General features: G+C 57.2%; 9 protein-coding genes across 9 annotated transcripts; 3 read left to right on the plus strand and 6 right to left on the minus strand.

Moving 5' to 3' along the window:
- Window positions 1–2000, plus strand: MKK02DRAFT_42672 (putative endoplasmic reticulum protein; the record flags this gene model as incomplete). Its single annotated transcript, XM_053092108.1, has 11 exons — window positions 1–51; window positions 202–282; window positions 365–455; window positions 557–653; window positions 718–888; window positions 937–953; window positions 1002–1377; window positions 1435–1518; window positions 1564–1699; window positions 1758–1822; window positions 1874–2000. 11 exons carry the CDS (start codon window positions 1–3, stop codon window positions 1998–2000), a joined length of 1296 nt encoding a protein of 431 aa, XP_052948059.1.
- Window positions 2001–2206: 206 nt separating this feature from the next.
- On the minus strand, window positions 2207–2652 carry MKK02DRAFT_42673 (uncharacterized protein; the record flags this gene model as incomplete). The annotated part of the gene is made up of 3 exons (XM_053092109.1): window positions 2207–2269; window positions 2343–2371; window positions 2436–2652. 3 exons carry the CDS (start codon window positions 2650–2652, stop codon window positions 2207–2209), a joined length of 309 nt encoding a protein of 102 aa, XP_052948060.1.
- A 1107-nt stretch (window positions 2653–3759) lies between these two features.
- On the plus strand, window positions 3760–5387 carry MKK02DRAFT_36103 (putative mitogen-activated protein kinase CPK1; the record flags this gene model as incomplete). The annotated part of the gene is made up of 9 exons (XM_053089349.1): window positions 3760–3913; window positions 3971–4164; window positions 4218–4272; window positions 4332–4463; window positions 4520–4716; window positions 4770–4846; window positions 4891–5078; window positions 5126–5291; window positions 5354–5387. The coding sequence occupies 9 exons, from the start codon at window positions 3760–3762 to the stop codon at window positions 5385–5387; spliced, it is 1197 nt and encodes a 398-aa protein (XP_052948061.1).
- Window positions 5388–6159: 772 nt separating this feature from the next.
- On the minus strand, window positions 6160–8641 carry MKK02DRAFT_42675 (uncharacterized protein; the record flags this gene model as incomplete). Its single annotated transcript, XM_053092110.1, has 5 exons — window positions 6160–6785; window positions 6835–7494; window positions 7528–7768; window positions 7813–7878; window positions 7940–8641. The coding sequence occupies 5 exons, from the start codon at window positions 8639–8641 to the stop codon at window positions 6160–6162; spliced, it is 2295 nt and encodes a 764-aa protein (XP_052948062.1).
- A 721-nt stretch (window positions 8642–9362) lies between these two features.
- MKK02DRAFT_31745 (uncharacterized protein) lies at window positions 9363–12018 on the minus strand (the record flags this gene model as incomplete). Its single annotated transcript, XM_053088368.1, has 2 exons — window positions 9363–11213; window positions 11263–12018. The coding sequence occupies 2 exons, from the start codon at window positions 12016–12018 to the stop codon at window positions 9363–9365; spliced, it is 2607 nt and encodes an 868-aa protein (XP_052948063.1).
- Window positions 12019–13188: 1170 nt separating this feature from the next.
- MKK02DRAFT_42677 (uncharacterized protein) lies at window positions 13189–14860 on the minus strand (the record flags this gene model as incomplete). The annotated part of the gene is made up of 13 exons (XM_053092111.1): window positions 13189–13217; window positions 13269–13584; window positions 13642–13758; window positions 13811–13917; window positions 13971–13991; window positions 14028–14045; window positions 14100–14170; window positions 14224–14262; window positions 14312–14361; window positions 14432–14467; window positions 14516–14528; window positions 14581–14647; window positions 14767–14860. The coding sequence occupies 13 exons, from the start codon at window positions 14858–14860 to the stop codon at window positions 13189–13191; spliced, it is 978 nt and encodes a 325-aa protein (XP_052948064.1).
- Window positions 14861–15246: 386 nt separating this feature from the next.
- Window positions 15247–15996, plus strand: MKK02DRAFT_42678 (mitochondrial ribosomal protein L23; the record flags this gene model as incomplete). The annotated part of the gene is made up of 4 exons (XM_053092112.1): window positions 15247–15267; window positions 15358–15481; window positions 15537–15691; window positions 15781–15996. 4 exons carry the CDS (start codon window positions 15247–15249, stop codon window positions 15994–15996), a joined length of 516 nt encoding a protein of 171 aa, XP_052948065.1.
- Window positions 15997–16186: 190 nt separating this feature from the next.
- On the minus strand, window positions 16187–17236 carry MKK02DRAFT_42679 (uncharacterized protein; the record flags this gene model as incomplete). The annotated part of the gene is made up of 5 exons (XM_053092113.1): window positions 16187–16203; window positions 16254–16396; window positions 16446–16481; window positions 16528–16560; window positions 16617–17236. 5 exons carry the CDS (start codon window positions 17234–17236, stop codon window positions 16187–16189), a joined length of 849 nt encoding a protein of 282 aa, XP_052948066.1.
- A 490-nt stretch (window positions 17237–17726) lies between these two features.
- On the minus strand, window positions 17727–18696 carry MKK02DRAFT_42680 (Alpha/Beta hydrolase protein; the record flags this gene model as incomplete). The annotated part of the gene is made up of 4 exons (XM_053092114.1): window positions 17727–17999; window positions 18062–18457; window positions 18490–18515; window positions 18567–18696. 4 exons carry the CDS (start codon window positions 18694–18696, stop codon window positions 17727–17729), a joined length of 825 nt encoding a protein of 274 aa, XP_052948067.1.
- Between the last annotated feature and the right edge of the window lie 624 nt (window positions 18697–19320).

Here is a 19320-nt window from a genome sequence, read left to right on the forward strand (position 1 = left end):
ATGTTCCAGAGCATGAGCGAAGTGGGCGAAACGATATGGTCCGCTACCCAGGTGAGTTTCGCCGATCCGATCTGGAGATAAGGCCTAAGGCAAAGGGCAGGCAGAGCTGGAGCAATTCGCAGCTGGCAGTCCAAGGATCGGGCTATACGATCCATGGCACGACTCTGGACTGAGCATGTTACGCCGTGACTGATAGTATAGGCCTCACTCTCGGTCATCCTCGTACTGCTCTATGGCTACTTGTCGCGGCGGTACAAACTTATGTCTGAAGAAGGGGAGGGCGTAAGTTCAAGTTCCTGCTCGGACCCTATATCGGTCGGACAGAACAGGTACCATAACATGCTGGTGCTGATGACCTGAACAGAATGTGTCCAAGATCTCCGTGACGATCTTCTTACCGTGTCTGCTCTTTTCGGAGATCGGGCCACTGGCGAGCTGGAGCAATCTTAAAGACTGTAAGTAGCCCGTCCGCTCTGGTCCTCGCAAACTCATTCCTCTATCCATTCAGACTCTCTCCTCTTGATCCTCAGATGGAGAGGACGCGCTGATCGCGCAGATTGGGTCATTATCATCTACGCCCTCTTCTTCCAATTTATCTCATTCGTGTTCGCCATGATTGGCGTCAAGCTCCTTCGCTTCCCACAATGGATCGTGTGAGTTGAAGGCTTGGCGCAGGATGTACAGATCCGATTGTGCAGGGCGCAGCTGACACGTCAGACCCTGTATGATCTTCAACAACGTCACATCGCTGCCGCTGCTCCTGCTCAGCTCTTTGGGCGATAACGGGACGCTCGACCCCCTGGTGGGCAAGGGCGAATTACTGAGCAAGGTATTGGATAGGGGGAAGGTGTACTTGCTCATCCACGCCCTGGTCTGCAATCTGACTCGGTGAGCTAGTCGTGTCCTATCGATTATTACAAGCTGACTTGAGTCTAGGTTCACATTCGGCCCTTGTGAGCTGCCCTATGCTATCATTTCAGATCTAGCCAGCTGACTTCCAGACCTGTTGCAGGAGAGCATGCCGGAATCAGAGGACGAGCCCCAGGAATCCAAATACCACTCGCGCTCCTGGGCATGGACACACGCTGAATCACCGCACAACGCGCTCAAATCCCACATGCACCGGCACATCAGTACGACGCTCCCCGCTCAGGCCTTGTCCACCCCGTACCCCCTGATCCAGCCGTACGATCCGCAAGCGGAGACGTCCCCTCTCCTCAATCGAACCAAAGTCGAAGCGAAGCGAGCGAGGAACATTCTCATGGTGGTCGGAGAGCGCGTGTGGGACTTTTTCAACCCGCCGATGATCGGAGGATTGGCGGCTGTGGTGGGTGGGGTGATTCCTTTCTTGCACAAATGGTTATTCGGGAAAGATGCGTGGATGAAGCCGTGAGTGCGAGATCCGGCCTGGGGGGTGTGGAGCTGATAGTATAGGTTGACGGAGAGCGTGTCCAAGTTGGGAGATCTGTACACCGTACTGCAGATGTTTGTTCTGGGCGCTCACCTTCAGTCCAAGAAGTAAGTCCGATCGCCTCAGGGAAGAGTGACACGGCTGACCAGCAGGGGCTCTCGGCCTCCTACCTTCCCGTTGATCTACCTCTTCTCCTTCCGCTTCCTCTTGATGCCGGTCATCTCCTGCTCTACCGTCTACTTTGCCAGAAAGTGGTTTGGCGCTTACATCTTGAACGATCCGATCTTGGTGAGTTCCAACTGGCCATGATTCCAGGTGATCTGATGCGAAGAAGCTGATCTAACAGGACTTTACGATGACGCTCGTCGCTGTAGGACCCACTGCCATCAGTCTCGCTGCCATCGTCGAGATGTGAGTACAGGTGTCAGGGGTGATGACGAGCGAATGAGCTGACTTGATCAGGGCCGATACAGATGAAGGGACGGACAGTTCCGTCGCCAAGACGATCGTGCTCAGTCACGCCTTGCTACCTCTGATCAGCGGGACGGTGACAGCTGCCCTGGAGGTGGTGAAGCGTCTGCATGAGTAACGCGTCAAGGTACTTTATAATGACCGGGTTGGATCGTTATTGCCGGACCCATCATACACGAGGCTGTAGTCCGCCATTGATACATGCATACAACATTTTGGGTCGATCCGAGCTGGTGGGAGAGGTGCGGTGCGTGTGCGAGTGCGTATGAGTTGGTAAGATGGCCGAAGGATGATGGGGGAGGTCGACATTGATGTGAACGAGGGCTACCAGGTGGATTTGTGTACGCCTGGAATCTCTCCGCTGAGCGCTTTCAAGCGAAATTGGAACTGCACAGTCAGCATGTGACCACTGCAAGCCTATTCCATTTCGGATCGGTGGAGATAGTCTGCCTATACTCACTCGACACAGGCCAAATTGGCTCATTATACCTATCCGATCAGCATCTCATCTCAAGGCAGATGCTTTGTTTCCACCCTAAAGGTCGAGACTCACCTCGCCCACGCCCAGTCTCCACGCATCTCGCCTTAACAGCCCCTCTTCTCCCCTCTCCGCCATTCAGATTGTTCAGCGCCAACTGTGCCCGATGCCTGACATTGGCAGGAAGGGTGGTATTCCGCGCAACGAAGAGATGGGCTCTTCTTGTCGTTTCCATCTCGTTGAGGGAGAGACGTTTGCGCATGTCGCGGATGAAGGATGATTTAGAGCCCATGGCCGTGTTGCGGGGTCGGGGTGTTTTGTGTTGATTGGACTGGCTGGCTTAGAGCGGAGCTGCGCAGAGGTGAAGAAGATGCGAGCTGAACTGAACGTTGAACTGAACTTGAATTAATGAGCGGATCCGATCCTAACTGAACCTTCCAGTCGGGAGATAGCGGCGTTATCTCATTCACGACCCGGAATTTCGGGGGGGCGGTCTCGAGGAGGTCCGAGCGCGTTTCATCTTCACGCTCTTTATCTCTGAAACGCCCTATCCTCCTATACCCTCCTGAAAAAGGGTACCTCTACCCTCCCCAGTCAGCCATAGAGACAAGAAAGGGCCGCTTCGAGCCTGCCCGGGAAATTTCTCCTTTGTTCACAGCACGTCCTTTTACACTCTCGAGATGAAGAAGGTCCTTTCTGACTCTGTTTCCGAAACGCCCGGAAGGCCGCACGGCCAGGAGGTAACCTTACTCGACAGTCGTTGTAAGGTTGTGCCGAGAAGGACAATATGTCGCTGCGCTACAGTCGCTGGAGGTCGAGTGCTTGTATAAGGTATCGAAGACCGAAGAGAAATACCTCATCTTGCTCTACTGCCTCTCACACAGAACGACCTCGTCACAGCTCGCATCAGCTAACATCTGAATACAACCAGTCTAGTCTCTCGAATCGCTCGGACATCACTAGACCTCGACCCACATCGCCGCTTCCGCCAGTACCCGGTATCTCTTCAAAGGCTGTTCACTTCCTCGACCACACGACCGCCCTCTCCTTTGTCCAATTCCAGTCCCTTTGGTGGCCCCACCTCGACCTCCTCCGGCCAGATCACTGCGCACACTCGCTCCATCTCGTTCCTTTCTTCTACAGCTCGACGCTGCTCTTGTCCCGCTTCCGTCTCGGACAAAGGATCAGAAGCGAAAGGAGACGGTCCAGCGAGCGAGTATAGATAGGCTGGCGAGTCGTTCAACTTATCTCTTCTTCACATCCCGACTTGCTCTGCATCATTGGGGACATCAAGAGCTCTATCTGTGAGTCTTGCTCAGCTATTCACTTACGGAGGACCAGCTGATCCCTTGCAGTCTACTAAACTCCTTCATCCCCATCCTCAGCATCCCCAGCGGTCATGTCTCTTTCCCAAACCCAATCCCAGTCATCCCGCCGTCCCTCAGCACCCTCCAAACCATCACAGGCGAGCCAGGCAAAGGAGCAAGTCGTACAAGAACGAACGACCAAGGGCTCCAGCGCAAGCGCACCTCGCGTCGTACATTTCTCAGTCGGTAAGCTCATCCCCCTTTACCTTCATCCTTTGTCCGCCGCAGTAAGCTGACCCGCAGGCTCGACCTACCAGATTCTCGACGTGATCGGCGAAGGAGCGTACGGTGTCGTCGTCTCGGCAACCCACAGACCGTCAGGTACCAAAGTCGCCATCAAGAAGATTGCGCCGTTCGATCATGCCATGTTTGCGCTGCGGACCCTGAGGGAGTTGAAGCTGTTGAAGTACTTTGCGGCGGAGGGGGTCAGCGAGAATGTAAGCTACTCGGCACGTGAAGTCCATCGCTGGGGCAATAGCTGACGGGACAGATCATCTCCGTCTTGGATCTTGTCAAGCCACCAAGCTACGCAGAGTTCAAAGAGGGTGAGCTGGGTTGTACCTTCGGAGTCATTCCGTCAAAGGGTAGTCAGCTGACATTTCAGTATACCTCGTGCAGGAGCTCATGGAGACCGATCTTCACCGCGTCATCCGGACCCAAGATCTCTCAGACGACCACTGCCAGTACTTCCTGTATCAGACCTGCCGGGCCCTCAAGGCTTTGCACAGCGCAGATAGTGAGTCTCCCCGCCGACGTCTGTCTTAGAAGTCAGGGCTCAAGCTGATGTCCTAGTCATCCACCGAGACCTCAAACCCTCGAACCTCCTTCTCAACGCCAACTGCGATCTCAAAGTTTGCGACTTTGGTCTGGCCCGGAGCTGCCAGACGCTCGTTCCCGCCGAGGGGGGACAGGGGTTCATGACCGAGTATGTCGCGACGAGGTGGTATAGGGCGCCAGAGGTCATGTTGTCGTTCAGGATGTACAACAAGGTGAGTTGCTCGATCCCTGCCAGGGTTGGAGGATGAGAAAGCTGATGACGCAGGCTCTGGACGTCTGGTCAGTAGGCTGTATCCTCGCAGAGATGCTTTCGGGGAGACCGCTCTTCCCAGGCAAGGACTAGTAAGCTGCCTCCCAGATAAGCTAGGCCGGAGCTGACTCCTCAGCCATGACCAACTCTCCCGTATCCTCGACGTCCTCGGTACACCCACCATCGAGGAGTTCTACGCCATCACCTCGCGCCGCTCGAAAGAGTACGTCCGCAACATGCCCTTCCGGAAGAAGAAGGAGTTTTCGGCCATCTACCCAAATGCCAACCCGCTCGCGATCGACTTTTTGGAGAAGACCCTTACGTGTGAGTTCCGCTTAGCAGGAGAAGGGGATGCTTGCTGAATCCGATAGTCGACCCGAAGAAACGATACACTGTCGAACAATGCTTGACGCACCCATACCTTGACGCATACCATGATCCGGAGGACGAGCCGGTGGCCAAGCCGCTGGACCCGGACTTCTTTGACTTTGATCTGCAAAAGAACGATATTGGGCGGGAAGAGCTGAAGCAACTACTGTAAGTGGACCACTAGGCCTGGCCTGGTGAATATTGTCGTTGTACGTGTTGACGAAGGTCAGGTATGATGAGATCCATAGCTTCCACGGTCAATGAGATGGATAGTGAACGGGAAGCGCAGATAGTGGCGGTCCATGTCGAGGGATAGCGGGAAGGTGGACGAGTGGAGCGAGGGCCGTTGGAGATGAGGAGGAGGAGAGATGTAGAAGGATAGCGCCTGTATATCTATTATGTCATATCATGTCTATTGGAGAACTTTGCTGCTGTGCTATTTCCCTGCCGCGGTGCGACTAGTCATCGGTAGATGTTGCAGCCAAGGAGCAATCCACCAGCGTCTGAGCAAAGACCTCCTCTCTGCCAGTGGCAAAGTGAGTGTTCATCAGCAGGATCTGTAGGCCTGGTCCGAAGCACCGGTAGTATACATTGTACATACAGCTTTAAAGTACATTCCTCCCGCCCTCCAATCATTCTTTCGTTTCTGTGTCTGTAGAAATCCTCCGACGAGGGCAAGGGCAATGGAGCTTTCAGGTCAAGGAGGAACAGGGCGATTGGCGTGGCGACCGAAGTCATCGTGGACGTCCGGTTCGACATGTGCCGAAGTGTGGGTATGATTTGGGTGTGAGGAGTGTTACGGGCCGTTAACGGACGATGTTGATTATCCCGAGTGCAAGGCGGTATGGACGCATCTCCGCTGATTCAGTCGTCTGTGATGAGCATTGTGGCTTGGTCAGATCGTTGTGATCGGGGTGTTTGGGCTTGTGTAGATGGGGGCTTTGTTAGTTTCGGAAGATCGCTATTGTGATATGGCTTGAAAGTCAGCTTATGGACACTATAGACTTAGGACTCACCAATCGGCTGACACCACATTCTACAGCTTCTCCACCCTACTCGCCCACCTCCACCTCTCGAATCCTCCCTCTTTACCCTCCGCTCCCTCCTCACCCGGCGCAACCACAGGCGAGACAAAGCTACTCTGCCTCCTCCTTCTGAGCGCCACGGGATCCAGGCCCCATCCGCCCAAATCTCCCCCAGCGGGAATCATGATAGATCCCCTGAGCCGATCTCGTTCTCGCTTCTTTCGGTCGCCTGTACCATCCCCGGTAGCCTCGTCTACGGCGGAAGCGTCGATTCGGCGGACCCCGGCTGGAGGGGTCAGCTTATCGTGGTATGCTCTAGCGAGACACGAGAGGATGTCTAGGGTAGAGACGACGTAGTGCGTCGATAGTTGGGTTGGAGGGGGCGCGGGGAGGGTGGTCAGGCCGCCTGAAGGGGATGGGCGGGCGTCAGTGAGGCTGAGCAGGGAGAGCGAGGGGGACGAAGGTGGGGACGACTGGGAGGTTGAGAGTGATGGCGAGGGGGATAGCGGTGGCGAGAGGTTGCTCGCTGCTGGAGTAGTCTCTGTCGATGGTGGACGGAGGAAGACGCGAGATGAAGATGTTGCGAGGATCAAGTGGGCGGCGTGGAGGATAGTAGAGTTGTAAGGGATGGTGTGGACTGCATGATCAGCTATCTGCTTTAGAGAGTCTTGCTCAGCTGAACATACCTGGGACCCGCTCCTCCCCCCTGTCCTGTCCCGCCTCCTCGACATACTGACTCTTTTTGACCATCTCCTCCAATCCCATCCCGAGCACCTGTTTGCCCTCGCTCGGAACGACCACCCTGGTGCACTCTTTGGCAGTCACCACGCTAGTCAACCCGCCCATTCCCAGGGTGTCGAACGGGGAAGCCAGCATCTCCGCACTTGGGGAGACGAGAGGAGACCCGCTGAGCCCGCTAGAGCTGGATGAGCGGAACATGAGGGCGCCGCTAGATGAGCCGGACGATCCGGATGATTTACGGCGGGCGTCGGATCGCCCAGAGAGCGAACCAGGACCGGAGAGGACTCCGAGGGCGGACAGTCCGTTGATGGACATGACCTGCATGGCGTCGAGGACGGAGGCGGTTCCGGGGAGGGAGATGAGCGGGTGGAGCGGGAAAGCAGCAGAAGGCGAAGTGACGGCGGCCTTGAATATGGCGGGCTGGTCTGCAGAAGGCAAAGCGACGAGGTGCTCAATCACCGCCAGGTCGGTGACGATGGTAGGCGGGTCCGACGAGCCGGCTGTTGTTAAAGCGATCTTGTGAAGACCGGAAGCGAAGAGCGGGAGGAGCGTCCGGAGAGGAGTGGTAGATGGGAATGCATGGTAGGGGTCTTTACCGGAGATGTCTGATATCAGCGATAGCGTCATATCGGACATACCTGTCACGCTTCCAATGGGGATCTTCTCAAACTTCCTCAACTTGGCAACGATAGCTTTGGACCGCTCGTCCAAAAAGTCGGCGGTGGGCTCAGGTCCATCATCAACTATGGCGCTCTCGGATGAGGTGTAGTCACCAGAGACCCGCTTGATCGAGACGTGGCGCGATGGCGAGCGGGATGATTTCGGAGATGCAGAAGTGGCATGCAGGACCAGCAGAAGGAACGTGTTGAGGTCGGCGTACTAGAGTATTAGTTTTATAGATATCGATGACGAGCTGTCCTCACGTCAAAGAAGGCAAAGCCGGATCGCTTCTGCACCAGCAAGCACTGATAGTTGCTCTGGATCATGATCTACCAATGTCAGCGCCAGCGCCAGGGCGTAGACCTCGTACAGACTACAGGTTGAGCTTACCTCGACCGCCTCCTCCATACCCATATCCTCCTTGACGACCTTGACGACATCCGCTTTGCCGGCCATCCCGTCGAGTATCTCCTTGGAGGTAATATCTAACCACTGCCCCTCGTCCTCGGCGAGATTGAGCAGACTCTCCTTGGTTGAGCTTCGGCGGAGATCCGACTTGAGCCCATCAAGCACGACCGACCTCCTCCTGTCTGACTTGGTGCGTCCCAGTCCAGACTCCTCACGGCCGAGGCTGGTACCGGTACCCGCACCCGCACTTGACGGCGCAAAAAGGCTGGCGAGCGACGTGCTGGATGCCCCTTTCTGATGCGCCTGTCCTTGCTGACGCTTGGCCGGAGCAGCCGCCGAGTTGGAGGCCGACGTCGACATGTTTGATAAAGCAGGTAAGAGCGGGCCAGGGCTGATGGACCGCGGGTAGAAGCTGTCGCCCATGGATGAAAGAGAGTTGTGTGGCGAGTGACGCGCTTGCGAGTGATGAGAGATGCTACCGTGTCGCTGAGGCACAGGAACGGGACCGGATCGAGGTGAGGTTGCTGTCCATGATGGGGAGACGGGGATGGAGGGACGCCGCGTGGCCGCTTGGACCGGAGAGGAGGGCATGAGGATTGGGCGGGAGGAGAGGATAGTGGTTCTGGACGGGTCCTCGGAGGGACGGGGGCGAGGGACAGTGTATGAGCTGCGGGATTCGCTCATCGTGACTGATGGTGGATGGAGGATAAATGCTTGATATACCTACTGTAGTTCAGCATCACTCCGCAGTCTGGCTACGGACTATGAGCACGCAGGAGGCTACCTCACCTGAGATGCGCGAACGATGGCTTAAGCCGTTCCTTCTGTCTTGTCGTTGAGCAGTCGTCGATATGGTCAGCCAGTCACTCAGACAGGCTCCACCACATAACACGCCGAACTGATACCCGATCCCTTTGTGCGGGAGTGAGACACGCCAAAGGAATGGGCGAGGTGAGGCCGGTAAGGCACGGCTGACCTCGTGCTCAGTCAGAAGCTGAAGGGGTGTATTTCTATATATTTGTCGAGCGGGTGGAGCTGCTGTCTCGGATGCTTTGTAGATAGTAGAGGTATGCCAGCTGAGCAGGGGGGAGATATGGCGTGCTGACGAGCTGAGCGCTGGGGATGATATGGCGTTAAGGTATAGCGCCGGTCGTTGGGTCGCGCTCGCTATCAGCTGAGGCGGAGATGGATAACGTCATGGTCGGGGCTCCAGAACTCTAGATCTGGACCTTGTCCGTCACGCGCTGGTGCTGTTGCCCGTGCTTGGCTGCTGCTTCAGGCAGAAGTAGTGTCCAATTAGATACCTGTGCATGATGGTGTATTACTCTACGCGATGTACCTGACTATACTATACTGAAACTGAAAGTTACGGCTACAAATTAGGTCAATGGCTACCCCAACCGCCCTACTCGCCCTTCCCGGCCTTCCGCCTGATACTCATTAACGCCTCATCACTCCATCCCAGATCCTCCCCGGCCCCTGTGGCCCGCTTTGGGCACTTGATAGCCTGAACCGTTCCCCCCGATATCCCGCCCGCCGATATGCACCGCTCCTTGTTGGGTAGGTGGTGTGGAGCGGAGCTGACCGCTCGTTGAGGGGCAGCGACCCGTACGGGTTTCTCCGCGGGTCGGAAGGTGACTCGGTTGGACATCGAGACGGCCCGATTGAGAGGCTCGGCGCTTTGACCAGCCGATACGGGCCGGGAGGAAGGCGTGGAGGGTTGTCCCGAATGGACAGCCGAGCTGGCAGTAGATGAAGCGGTCGGGTCGCGCGACATGGCCGGGGCAGGCGACGTGTTGCTGGATGTGGGAGTAACCAATCCCGCCGATAGCGTTTGTTCCAGGCGCGAAGCGAGACCCAAACCCAGCTCGCCATGCTTCGAGAAGCTCGCGCCGACCACCGGTGTGTTGTCGAGCGCCGGCTGCAGGGTCGCCTGACACGGTATGGGCGCCGTGTACGATACGTCCCGTGACCGACCGCTTGCGCTCGGGCTCTCCCGCCCGGCCCCGTCTGGCCGATTTTCCGACATTGCATTGGATGGCCGGCGGAACATGGGGATCTGCTCGCTGGCACGGCGTATCCACTGCCGGACCCCACCGCCCTCAACGGCATCCATGGACGCCTCCCGAGCCATCGAGGCCGAGAAGGACTGATCATCGGCTGATTCATCCTCGAATACCGCGGGCTGATGTATTGGCGCCGAAGTGTGAAGTACGTGCGGATCGTATGGCCGAATAGCTCGAGATGCTACCCGAGCGCCAGGACCGTAAAAGACAGCATCGTCGCTCCGCCATCCGCCCCGGACGACCGGTGGGGTATCTCTCTCCCCATCCTCCTCTCCGTCCTCGGCTTCCACCTCGTCCTCTTCTTCCTCGTTCTCATCCTCATCATCCTCATCCTCGTCAGACGTGACAAACACCCTGGGCGGCATCGGGCTCCCCACGATCCGCTGCTTGCTTGGACCCGCGACCGCGAGCTTCTCCGGGCGCCTCATGAACCGCGCGCTGGGACTGGCGATCGCCGGCGGAGCAGGCTCGACCTTGCTCCCGCTCCTCGACCGGCTGCTAGGCGGGGGCGAGCAATGTCTCGAGCATCCCTTCTTCTCCGCCTTGTCCACCGATAATGTCGGAGCAGGGTCTGCGACGCGTACGTGCCCCCTTCCGCGCCGATTCGGTGGCGGAAAGAAGGACGGCGCAGGAGGCGGTGTCGTTCCGGGTGACATGTCGTCCCGACTCGGTCGTCGGCCGCGGAAATAGTTGGTCGGCCGCGCAAACGCAAATTTACGCTTCGACATATCCCCAGGAAGATCGAATGCCGCCGTCTCCTCCTCGTCCGAAAACATCCCGTCCTCCTCGTCTTCCTGGTATCCGAGATCGTCATCCTCCTCCTCCGCGATGGGCGACTGCAGCTCCTCGCTCCTCCGACCAGAGCTGGATGTAGAGCGCGAGTTGTAGCCATACAGCCGAGGCACCTCTTCTAAGGGCGTATCGTCATCCGATCCCTCCTCTTCCTCCTCGTCCTCATCGCTGTTGAGCTCGTCCAGGCTTTCTTGGACCTTGCGCTCTTTGGCGAAAGGGCTGGTAGGCCGATGGCTAGTGTTGGTGGTGGTGGAGTGGCGCCGACCGACGATATCTCCTGCCTCCGATGCCGAGGTGGAGCCATGTGAAGGAGGATGGGCGACAGCGAATTGTAATCTGGGGCGAGGACCGATGGATGATCCCGTAGAGGGGACACGAGCGAGATTTGTCGAGACAGGCTGGATGAATCAGCAAGAGGTTTTCCTGATTCTCGGTGAGACAACTCACACTTTGCTTCTCCACCTTGTCTGCCCATCCGATCCTCTCCCTCCTCTCTTCGACCTTCTCCAATCTCCCCGCCAACCCATCTAGCCCATTGTACCCTTCTTGCCCACCTGCTGGTCCGCCCGCCCCGAATCCTAGACCCAATCCCACACCGCTCCCCGCAGCAGCCTGCACATTCGCCTCCTCCACCGGCCCCAGAGACTCCCTCCTCAGGATAGAAGACGGCGGTGCATCCGCCTTAGCCACTGCTGCCGCCTGTGCCTGCGCGTTCTGCAATATCCCATGCGGCTCCCTTGCCGCTGGCGATGACATGGTCGTGGACGGGTTGGAAGAGCCGGAAATCATCCCGTTGGGTCCGCTCGGTGCGCGCTTGAACTCTGCACGGTGGAGAGAAGGTTTCGACCCGTTGTCGGGCGATGAGAGGATAGCCGACAATAAGCTGAGATGTTGCGCTTTAGGCGAATGTGGGCGAGATCCCGATCCGCCGCCGCCATGCATTGGTACCTCCGAGATGTGGCCATCGCTCATCTCGCTCTCTGTTGACGGGTAGTATAGTGACGCTGCCTGAGGTCGCCGAAGGGGAATGGGCTGTTTGGCGAAGCATAGCGCGTCGAGACCGGGCGTAGGAGTTCGGCTGAAGGCGTCGGAGTCGGGCGTGAGGAGGTGGGGGGATAGTTGAGATCGATGTGATTGGTAAGAGAGGGGAGAGGGGGGAGGGAGGATCGTCTCCTTGATGGGTGGGGAGGCCGACATTGTCATGATGTATTGAGAGAGAGGAGGGGGAGGATGGATGAATGTAGGTATAGTTGGCCAGGTATGACTAAGAATAGACGACGCAGATGTCTGGTCTGGCCCGACGAGGCTCGCTGTCTTGAGGGATTATCCTACCGATGATCAGTACGCGCATCGCCCATCGGTCGTTCCTCAATACAGATTGGGACTCACCAGTAAATCCAGCCCTTACGCCTGACAAAGGATCAACACCGGTAAATACCGAAAGATGCTAAGCAGCTGCTATAGACATCGTATCGCCACCATCTTGCCTTGATGCTATGTATCAAAGACACGTATCGCACTACTCCCTTCTTGCTTCGAGTGCAAGCTGCACCGCCGCCCCCACTGCACCTTCTCTTTGTCTTTGCTCGGAGATGGCTCCTAGGCTGTCCTTGGCGGTGGTCGTCGACCTAAGGCTAGGAAGGAGGTTCGCGTTTCAGTTTTTCGGCGGCGAGGCGGAGCTTGATTGTTGTTCCGTCGCTGGGTTTCCTTTGGCTTCACTATGAGCAACAAGATGGAGTTGGGGAGCAAGAGACCGTTGGGGGAGGTTGGGGGATGCGAGGCACCCTCTTTGCTTGCAGGTTCAGAATGGGGGTGGCCCTCTAGTTTCGTCGAATCAAATCAAGGGTGGCGGAGAGCAAGGCAAGGCAGAGCAAAAGCCAACGTTATGGCATGCTGACAGCATCCGGCTCAAGTGCCTACAGGGAACGAATCCGAAACAAGCAAAAACGCCACCCACCAAAAACAGGCCCCGGTCCGGGCGAGCTCGGCGTTCTCGGCACGACTCTTCAGTGAGACAACCTCGTCATGCGGAGAGCGACCCCATCCTCCCCCGCGCCGCTCTTACTCCGATCGCTCCGCTCGTCTTCCATGCCATCCAACGGAGTTCGAGGGGAAGGAGGCGGTGCTAGATTTGCTTACCGTCGGACCTGGTCTCCGTGGTCAGATGATCAAGGCGAGCTGCGAGGGCTACCAGGATCCACCGAAACATAATACATACCCATTTCCGCCTGCATACGAGGTCCCATCAACTTGCGCTTGACTTGTCTCCATTCCGCCGAGAACCACCCAAGCTCTTGTACATGAAGTCACCGCTCGATCGCAAGCCGCAATAAGTGGCCGCAAGCGCTCATCTCCACCCGTCACCTGGGCTGATCACGGGGCACCATAGTATGCAGGTCCAACTATTCTTATCAGTTTGACTCTCGTCATGTCAGAGCTGGGATCGGGCTCACCTGCCTGCCGACTCCTCAACCGTCGTCCATCCTCACTTGGAGCATCGCTGCCTGTCCGTTGACTCCTGCCCTGCTGGTCACGCTGCTGCACGGGCTGAACATCCCTCGCCACCCGCTGACTCGCTGCCGTTGCCGCCTGACCAGAGCCGCTCTTTGGGTGGAGCTGAAACGCGGGGGATGGGCGGGAGCTGTAAGCCTGAGTGGTGGAGGGGATCTGGGGGAAGACGGGGGCTCGTCGGACGGATTGAGGCACGTTGTGGACATTGGGGGTAGGTCGGAAGTTCTGCTGGGCATTGGAGGTGGCTATGGGTGTGTTCTGAGTTGTCAGCTATGATACCGATGCCCGTCATGAGGCGAGGAAGGCAAAGCTCACCGACATCATCCGCCGCCGGTCGATCTGGCGCGTTGCGTCCACCGGGGTTTGCTGGCTTCCTCCAGGCCGCATCATCCCATTCTGGACGGCGTTGCCCAGTACGGCTCGCTTCATCATCTATATAGTCAGCTCGCGTGTCCTAGCAGCAACCTTCGGTACGGCAGCTCACATTGTCACTCATCCCTTTCAACTTGAGCAGCTCCCGATCCTTCTCCTTCAACGCCTGCTCAAAGCCGTGTGATCGACGCCGTTCGATATTGAGCTGATGCTCATATTCTGCCTCAGTCAGCTAACACGCTACATTCCGCGGTCCCTCTAGCTGTACTTACCCTTCGCAGCGCGCTGAGCACCTGTAAAGCTTCAGCATGACCCTCACGTAAACCTACGTGCAAGATCATTGTTCACTTAAGAGTCAGCTGTCAGCCTTGAGACATTGGGAGATGTCGAGGTCAGCTCACAGCTTCCATAAGCCTGCCTGGCTTCCTCCGTCTGCGCTTCCGACTTTTGGAGCAGGGCGGATTGATAAGCACTACAGTATGTCAGCTACCGCCCGCTCGCGTACCAGGAACTAGACCAACTCACGCCTCCGCCGAAGTCTGGTACGACCAAAAGCCGAGCGCTCTGTGAAACGTCAACTGCTGCCGGTTTGGATGAGAGTGGAGGAGCTGACCTGGTCGCTATGTCAAGGATGAGACCGGGAGTCATCCCAGCCAAGATTGTCTGATGAGCGTCAGCTGAGTTGACGCGAAGGAGGCGCATGGCGCAAAGGGGCCGTAAATGGTAAGCTTACAGTCTTGTAATTCGTAGTGGGGCTGAGGTGGCTGAACTTGTACTGTGAGCTTCTCCAGTCGGATCTCGGGGAGAACGAGCTTACAACGATATCATCGCTGAGATATCAGCTTGGCGCCAATGGCAAGGGCCCATGCTTGAGAAGCTTACTCGTCATTCAGTGGCTGGTCGCATGCCGGACATTGCCTCTCGCCAAAGTATTGGTTCGCACAGTCGACTGACAGCGTCAGTGAGACCTCTACTATGGGATCACGGAGGACGGACGGCAGAAGATATCTACACATCATTAGCGAGTGCTCTCATCAGTCTCGATAACAGAAGAAGCGGAGAGCTCACGCGAGCAAGTCGTCACCACTGCCTGACCATCGACTCCCAGCTGAGCCCTACACTGGCTGAGGTTGCACCGCAGCTCGTTATCCACCGCCGTCATTGTCGCTTCTTGAGGTCTTGAGGCTTGGGAGTGCAGTAGAGAGAGTGAGACCCCTCGGCGAAGGGACGGTAGACGACGTAGTGTAGTCCTTGAGCAGCCTAGTTTTTCGGACTTCTAGTTCAGTAGTGAGAGATATGCACGGAAGCTGGAGCGTTTCATGATTCTTCCTGGCCGACTGGGGAGATGGATAGCATAGAAGCTGAAGAGATGGGTGGTCCGAGCGAGCGCGAAGCTCAGGAACGCGTCGATTACGTCGTACGCACGGATCTCGCCCGAGTGCTTACGGAAGCACCCCGTCCTCTCCGCCATTATTTGGCGTATGGATTTCGCTATGATACCTTCATCTTCTTCAGTCTTATACACCTCACGCATACCTTCAGTATATCATGTCAGCGACAAGGGGAAAGGTGAGCTTGGAACTCTAGCTCGCAGATCACCGAAAACTCCATGGAGATCAGTCGGAAGTTGAGGGAGAGAGCACACTGCTAATTCTTCAGACATCCCTCGCTCTCACTCGGGTCTGGCATCATGCCTCCGCACAAGATCGAGTGCTCGGTAATCTCGCGAGTCGGATAGCTTGGGTGCTTATGGGGAAGCATAAGCCGACATACGATCCAGCAGGTCAGCTCGCGACGGTTCTGATCTCCTCAGAAAGAGCAAGAACTGAACATCGCAGTTGATGCGGGAGATTATGTTGTCGTTTCTGATGCGCTCTCGGTCCGGTTGACAGGAAAGAAGGCGGTCGATAAGACATATAAGCACCATTCGGGTTTTATTGGAGGGTTGAAGGAGGTGCCAATCACGCGGATGAGGGAAAGACGGCCAGAAGATGTATGTCGGGCACCACTCCTTGCTCACGCTGTGTCACCTTGACCCTTCATCACAACATACATCGGGCGAAGATTCAAGCTGACCATCAGATCATTCGGAGAGCAGTATCAGGCATGCTGCCCAAGAACACATTCCGGCAACGACGGCTCGATCGATTAAAGATCTATCCCGCCGAGGCGCCCGAGAGCGCATTAGGGAACGTATTGAAGACGTGGAGGGAAGAGACGGGAGGCGGAGCTTTCAGGGACGGGGGAGCGGTAGGCTCGGAGTCGCAGGGCGCGAGCACAACGGAGACGAGGGTATGATGTATGCCGTTCTGGAGGGAAGGGACAGCCTGAGACGGGCGGGGAAGAGTGGCCCATGAGGGAGATATCCGCTGATCCCTTCACCGATCGCTCATCCGACTAATCAGTACTGTACATACAGTGCATGAAGAGGTAAATTTACAGGATACAGGGCGACATCGACCGCCTCGGACACTGGGTCCCCGACCGCTCAGTCTTTCTTCTCCTCTACCTCCGTCAGCTCGCTCTTCAAGCCAGTGATCCAGATGACGACTCACTGTGCTCGTCCCCGCTCGAGGTCGTGCCCCCGTACTGACTCGGCCAGTCGGACCTGCCATTCGAGCTCGTCCGCTCTGCACCGAGGAAAGGCGCATTCTTTTGGCTCATCGAGGGAGACATGTTCTGAGGCGGGGACCGGAGGCTGCTCGTCAGTCTCAGTCCCGCCTATCACCCGTACAAAGCACACTCACCCGCTTCCGCCTTCAATGTGAGCATCCAGGCGATTGCTACAGATGATCAGCTGAGGGGACACCCTTCAGCTTATCTACGTACCCAATCTCGTTCAAGCCTGCATTGAATCTTCGACTGACTCATCAGCGCCTCCCCATACTGGCCTGCTCACTTCACCACAAATGACTCACTCATAGCTCGGCATGATCTTGTTCATGGCGCTCCCGCCACCTTGTCCGCCACCCACCATCAAATTGCTCGCCATGCGCTTTGAGATCCTCTCGAGTGAGCTGGGCGTATTCCCCGGCGTAAACGCATGGGGCACCTCCCCGCCATTTTGCCCCGCGCCCTGGATACCTACTGCCCGGCCACCGCTCCCTCCGCTCGGCACGCCGATGATCCCGCGCCCTCGCATGGCAGAGACGACATTGAGAGGCCGGACCTCCCCAAGCGGCGTAGAGAGGGAAGATGGAACGCCGTGTCCGATATTGCCGGACGGGCCAGAGGTGGAGAGGCGGGGCGCCATGATGGGTGCCCGACGTGGAGAGGCGGGGGTGTTGAAGGGTGTGTCTCCGGGCTCGCGGCGGTATGGGTTGTGCAGCTGGGGCGCGGGGACAGCACGGGTGGCGCGACTGGCCGGGTCGACGGGGAGGGCGAGTGGGGAAGTAGCATTGGAGGGTTGGGCGGAGGTAGGGGAGGAAGGGAGAGGTGAGGTCGGCGATGTAGGAGAAGAGGGCGAGGCGGTAGGGGCGGTGACGGAGAGGTCCATAGGAGCGAGGGGCGCGCCGCGGGCAAAAGTAAGGGAAGACATCGGTGGCGTGACTGGATTGACGAGGGAGTGCTTGTGGGTGGGCGCTGGGGCGAGAGCAAAAATCAGGAGGCTCGGAGGAGTCAGTGTAAATGGGCAGGTCAGTGGACGAGGAACGAAGAGCTTTGTTGAGTATTGACGAGGTAGATGTATATGGACAATGTCGAAGCGGGGATCCGGCAGGTCGCTGGGCTGTTCGAGCAAGATCAACCATCACATCAAGGTGGAGATGAAAGGATCAACGAGTACCCCTTGCCCCGACCGAACGCGACTGCTCCTTTATACTCGGCTGGACAAAGGGAGAGGGACCACCACTGGTTAAGGCGGTCAAACGCTCAGAAGAGCGATGCCGTCGGCGCTGCCGAACATGTGTGAGTACAGATGAAAGAAATGCTCCAGGGGCACAGCCCCTTTTGATCAAAGCGAAGCAGTCAAGACAGAATCACAAGCGCTTTTAATCCAGCTGATGCACATACATTCTGTCTAACCCTTCTTACGACCTCAACACCTCCACCCCCATAGCCCCCGTCATCCCATTCATGATCACATCAGCGACCACCCCCGGCGCTGTCTTGTGCGTATCGTGCGTGGCACCCATGATCCGCCCAAACTTGACGTGTGGGTGGCTCTTCTCGAGCAAGGCGGCGTTGCTTGCGGGGTAGACGCTGGCGAGATCAGGGTCGGCGGCGAGGATGATGATTTCCGTGGCGGGGAGGGAGGAAGGAGTGGGAATGAGGCTATGCGAGAGATTGCCTTGTTTGACTTCCTCCGAGGCTCAGCTTAGGCTTCTCATACCGGCCACGAGCAATGAGTAGGACTAAAACTCACATCGAACAGCTCCGTAATCAACCTCGAGTCCATCTGCACAAACGCCATTCGCTTCAGAATCGCCTCCTCCCTAATCCACTTGGGATTGCTCTGCATCAACTTCTCCTCACTAGGCGGATCACTGCAGCTGCCCAACATCTCTGCGATCCGCTCGGGCGTAGGGCACGGCATGTCCAGAATAGGCTCGACGAGCACCGCGCGCGCAGGTGGGTGTTGCATCTGCGCGAGTAGAGGGAGGATTGCGGTAGATCCGAATGAAACGCCGGCGACGACGTCGTATTTCTCCTTGGAGACGTGTTGAGCGAGATAGGAGGCTAGGAGGGGGACGGTGTACCGCTCGGAGGAGGGGGCGTGGGGCGCCCAGCCGTGGCCTAGGAGGTCGGGGGCGTCGACTCGCTAGCTGTCAGCGCTGCTTCCAGTTCAGGTACAAGCGAGTGAGCATGTCTCACGTAGCCTGTATATATCAGTATCTACTCCTTACTCTATTCCAACAAACTAGACTCACCGTTCTTGATCAGGATCTCGGCGACCTTAAAGAAGACAGCCCCAGTACCCATCATCCCATGAAGCAGCAGCGCGCGCTTCGGCGCCGTCGGCGAGCCCCAAGACGTGACGCTGTATTCCAGATTGACCATTTTGCTGATAGTGTATTTCTATCTCAGGATGAGGCATACATGCAGCAGTCCATCCTGTTCCGCGATGTCCTGACGCTCGCACCTGCTGCATGCTGGGCGTGGAGCGAAAGACAAGGACAAAGCGGACCACCCGGCAAGAAACCGGGCCGAAAATGCACCGGACCGCCGTGTGGGGCACCATGTCCAAAGAACCTCCCGAAGTCACTTGCTTCTCGACCTGTGTCTTCTTCAATCTCCGGTGGGCAAGCCTGTCTTACACGCGCTTGATACCATCACTCCGCGCCGCCAGGACCGGTATGCGCTGGGCGAACATTATTGCATACAGAACAAAACCGCGGTTCTCCGAGGTATGCTGCAATGCCGCGACCGCTAGACTGGCCCGCCATGGCCTGACGCTCCTCGTATGCACCTCGCCGACGAGGATATCTACTTCGCACGACCACGCAGGCTGCCCCGCACCTCCTGGAACGTGCCGCCAACTTAGATGATCCGTCGACGCATCCTTGTCACCCTTATCGCCAACTGAGACATCGACTGAGACACCTCCACCGGCGGACCCCATGGCGCCACTCATGGGGTCCAGTCGGAGTTTTACGGCGATATGTCCTTGGATTTTGGGATCCC

Source organism: Dioszegia hungarica (genome assembly GCF_025882075.1).
Source record: "Dioszegia hungarica strain PDD-24b-2 chromosome Unknown MKK02contig_6, whole genome shotgun sequence".
Lineage (NCBI taxonomy): Eukaryota > Fungi > Basidiomycota > Tremellomycetes > Tremellales > Bulleribasidiaceae > Dioszegia > Dioszegia hungarica.